Genomic DNA, 3,623 nt, shown 5'->3' on the forward strand with positions numbered 1-3,623 from the left:
AAGTATGTAAAAAAAACTAATGAATGGTTTTACTCACTTGTTTTTTTTAGACTCTATACTATAAGCATATTCTTACTAATTATGTTTGCAAGAAGAGTCTTTCACACTTCTTGTAATACATGGGCTGGTTTGGTTTTTATTCTATTCTTTTGTATTCTGTGTTCATGCTAGTTTGGTCTTATCTTTAAGCCACATGTCTTTTTCTAACAAGGTTTTAAACATGTTGGTTTAGAACAATTGCATTTTTTTGCTCCCTTTTCTTCATATTTTTTTTTCTTTTTATTTATTTTTATTTCTACTTGATTTGGGTTTTTATTTATGGTTTTTTACCTGTTGTAAATTCTATTCTTCTTACGAAAAATAGTACAATTATCATGATGTAAAGGTTTTGATTTGTTGATGTGTGTGTGGTGTGACCTTTAAACAAGGTTTTTAAATTGATTATGATGACGATAAGAAAGTTTTCATGACACCCAAATCTTGGGGGGAAACAATAATGAAAGAAGACATTTGTAACGGTAAAGGTATAATGTTTTACGGGCATGTTTAAGAGTCGAGGGGTCATAACTGACCCATGTTAATATTGTTAGTGTTTAACTAAGCCAATGTTTAACTAATATTAAATACTTGTTAATAAAGAAAATGTTTAATGAAAAACTTACCTTTAGCAGATGACTAAAAGATGATTATGAATGATGAAATTAAATCTTGAAATATCTTGAAACTTGTGGAATATTTTCGTTATGCCTTTAATAAAAGTAAACAAAAGCAAAAAATACTTTACAAATTAAATTCAAATTTACTTCCAGCCTTTTAAAATACTTACAATTAATTCTCAACTGCTTCCATTTCCATTATATCACTATCACTATTGCCAATTTCTATGGCATTTTGTGTGCCTTTGCCTCGAAAATCGGTCAAAAGAGCTGGATCTATCAGATTCAAATTGGCATAAACATATTGATAATCAAATTGTGGCATTTCTTTGGCATCTGATTTAATGGATCGCAAACCTATATGAGGCCTTAGGAAACTATCAGCCAATGGAAACCATTTTAATATAATCTCTGGTTTCTCGCCTTTTTCGTTAGCCTCCAAAAGTCTTTTTCTTTGCTGCATATAAGTTATGCGAAAGATTTTAATTTTCTTTGCCACATAGGAGGCCGTTAAGCCATGACCCATGGAGGCTGCTATATCTTCTATGGCAGCATTGCGTAAGGGTCTAGAGCGATAATCCGGATCATTTAAGTCCCATAAACACCTGTGCACTCCATAAAGTCTTAGGAATTTTACCGAATGCTTTAGAGACCATTTGCCTTCTAGTAAATCGTCCTCTAAACCTTGCCATACAAATTTGCCTGAACTGGAGGAATCATTTTCTTTAGGGAAAGAGGAGTTAGTATTAGATTCTTGCGACAAGTCATCTTCCTCTTCAGTTGCATGGAATAAAGAAGCCATAGCTTCATTCATGTTCGATAAGGGAGCTACCGAAGGTATAGGATTTTGTAGGAATCTATTTTCGTAGTCTTCGTCATCAGTGCTGGCTAAACTTTTAGTTTCAGTTAAAAATATGGATTCAGTGGTCATATCCTCTTCTGCTTTATCCTTAATTTCTATTAATTCTTTAGTTAATTTTTTAGCAAAAAACCTCTCAGCTGCTGGCCACCATTTGTAGTTAGGTTTGTACAAACTATTCTCTTTTATAATTTGCATTTCCTTCTCAAAAGTGTTTTGCAAAATTAACCATCTTTTTTCTATACTTTTAAAGTCATAATGCATTTCTTTAGCTACAGCTTTTAAAGCAAATTCCTGTTGGAGTTTACCAGCCTCCAAAACTTTATAATCTTCCAGCAACTGTATAAATTTGAGAGAATCTTCTAAAGACCAAGCAGATTTTTTGTTCATAACTAAATCTTGTTGAATTTCTTGTATTTTAGTTTGAGATTCTTCCATTTCTAATTGTTTTCCAATTCTTTCTTTGTTTTCCTCCTTAGGGTCAGCAGTTTTTGCTAATTCCCATACTGTACTATTAGTTTGGGAATCATCTGTATAGATTTCTGTTTCAAATGAATTTTCACCATTGTCTTTATAGTCCTGATAGTTTTCTATAGAATTCTCTTGTTCGAGGGAGACTAATGATTCGGGATTTATAGTAAAAACTATAGTATCTTCTAAGTCGGAGTCTGAGTTTGAGGGATCCTTAAAATAAAATAAATTATGAAAAAATAAACTAGACTTTTATTTGGGCTATAGTATGATCTATAGACAGAACTATAGTCTGCTATATAAACAGCCCTAGAATAGGAACTGCAGTTTGGAATATGGGGTATAATCTGAGCTATGAACCGGTCGTTAGTATGGACTAGTCTGGTCTATAGTCTAGTTTATAGTCAAGTTTATAGTCTAGTCTATAGTCTAGTTTATAGTCTAGTCTATAGTGTAGTCTATAGTCTAGTCTATAGTTTAGTCTATAGTATGGTAAGGAGTCTATAATCTCGTCCTTAGTGGCTTATAGTCTTGTCTATAGTCTGGTCTTTATTAGTCGCGTCTACATTCTACTATAGTTGGGTCTACATACAAAACTTTCACATTTTATTATACTACAAGCTTTTCCATCACTTACCTCTTCCTTGTGTCCCTTCTTGGGAACATTCCTTAGAAAAGCATCTGCCAAAGCAAACCATTTCAATTTGGTGCGAGCACCCAAACCCCTCCTTATCCGCTGCTTAATACGTTTCTTTTCATAACGATAAGTAGCCCTCAAGATATTTATTTTCTGCACCACCTGTTCCTTAGTAAAACCCGAATCCAAGGCTGCTGTTACATCCACCAAAGCAGCATGACGCATTTTACGATTGCGATTATCTTTACAGCTAACATCCCATAGACAACGATGGGCAGCATACAGCCTTAATAAATGCATTAATTGGGCCAAAGGCCATTTCTCGACATCGTACTCAGCATTGGCCAGATAGGTGGGTTTAATATAATGAGGAATTTTAACACCAGTGGGCTGGAAATGAAAATCAAATTTTATTTGGCGCCATTTTTTTTTCTACTGAAGCTTACCTTCGATTGCTGGCAAAAGATTTTTTCATTTTCCTCTTCATCTCTTACAGTCCAGAGACGTTTGTTACCTTCAAAGGAATAGGAAACCATTGTTGTGGAATTTTTTCTTTTAGATAAGTATGAAATGCTTTAACAAAGTTAAATAAAATAAACTTTATCTTAATTATTAAACAAACACAACGGGAAACGAACGATACAATGAGAATACGAAGTAGAAAACAAGCCAGATCCCTGCGCCGACAAATATTAACGGCGTCGGCGGCTGACACTAAATATGTCGGAGACGTCTTAAAATCAACTGTAAACCGTCAAGTTTTCAATTACGTTTTATTTTTAAATTTTAAATGATTTTAAATAAAAAAAGAATTGCAGAGATTAAAAAGTGGGATATTGGATGTAAGTAAATATTTTAAAAATTGTCGATCAGAGTAGGAAATTTACATGTAGACATACATATTTTCGTTCCAACAAAACTTGTTTTATTATGGTATTATTAAGTCCGTAAAAAACGTTAAAACTAATTTTTGAATCTGTGACCTTATATGGGTGGGCAG

At 33.2% G+C, this 3,623-nt stretch overlaps 1 protein-coding gene across 4 annotated transcripts; it reads right to left on the reverse strand.

The window, feature by feature from the left end:
• Nucleotides 1–298: 298 nt before the first annotated feature.
• On the reverse strand, nucleotides 299–3,286 carry LOC119609786. 4 transcript variants are annotated; one of them, XR_005231952.1, is made up of 5 exons: nucleotides 3,070–3,286; nucleotides 2,624–3,013; nucleotides 827–2,199; nucleotides 663–747; nucleotides 455–479 (listed from the first exon to the last, which is right to left on the reverse strand). XR_005231952.1 is itself a non-coding variant. In XM_037964710.1 (4 exons), the coding sequence occupies exons 1-3, from the start codon at nucleotides 3,157–3,159 to the stop codon at nucleotides 829–831; spliced, it is 1,851 nt and encodes a 616-aa protein (XP_037820638.1). In that variant the 5' UTR covers nucleotides 3,160–3,286; the 3' UTR covers nucleotides 299–747; nucleotides 827–828. The 4 variants fall into 4 exon arrangements, 2 of the variants coding, with proteins under 2 accessions (XP_037820638.1, XP_037820639.1); XR_005231953.1 differs by lacking the exon at nucleotides 455–479 and adding an exon at nucleotides 580–597; XM_037964710.1 differs by having other exon boundaries at nucleotides 299–747.
• Between the last annotated feature and the right edge of the window lie 337 nt (nucleotides 3,287–3,623).

The sequence above is a fragment of the Lucilia sericata genome, unplaced genomic scaffold (genome assembly GCF_015586225.1).
Source record: "Lucilia sericata isolate MDLA Ls3-8-SP2 unplaced genomic scaffold, ASM1558622v1 Contig001060F_arrow, whole genome shotgun sequence".
NCBI classification, from domain to species: Eukaryota; Metazoa; Arthropoda; class Insecta; order Diptera; family Calliphoridae; genus Lucilia; species Lucilia sericata.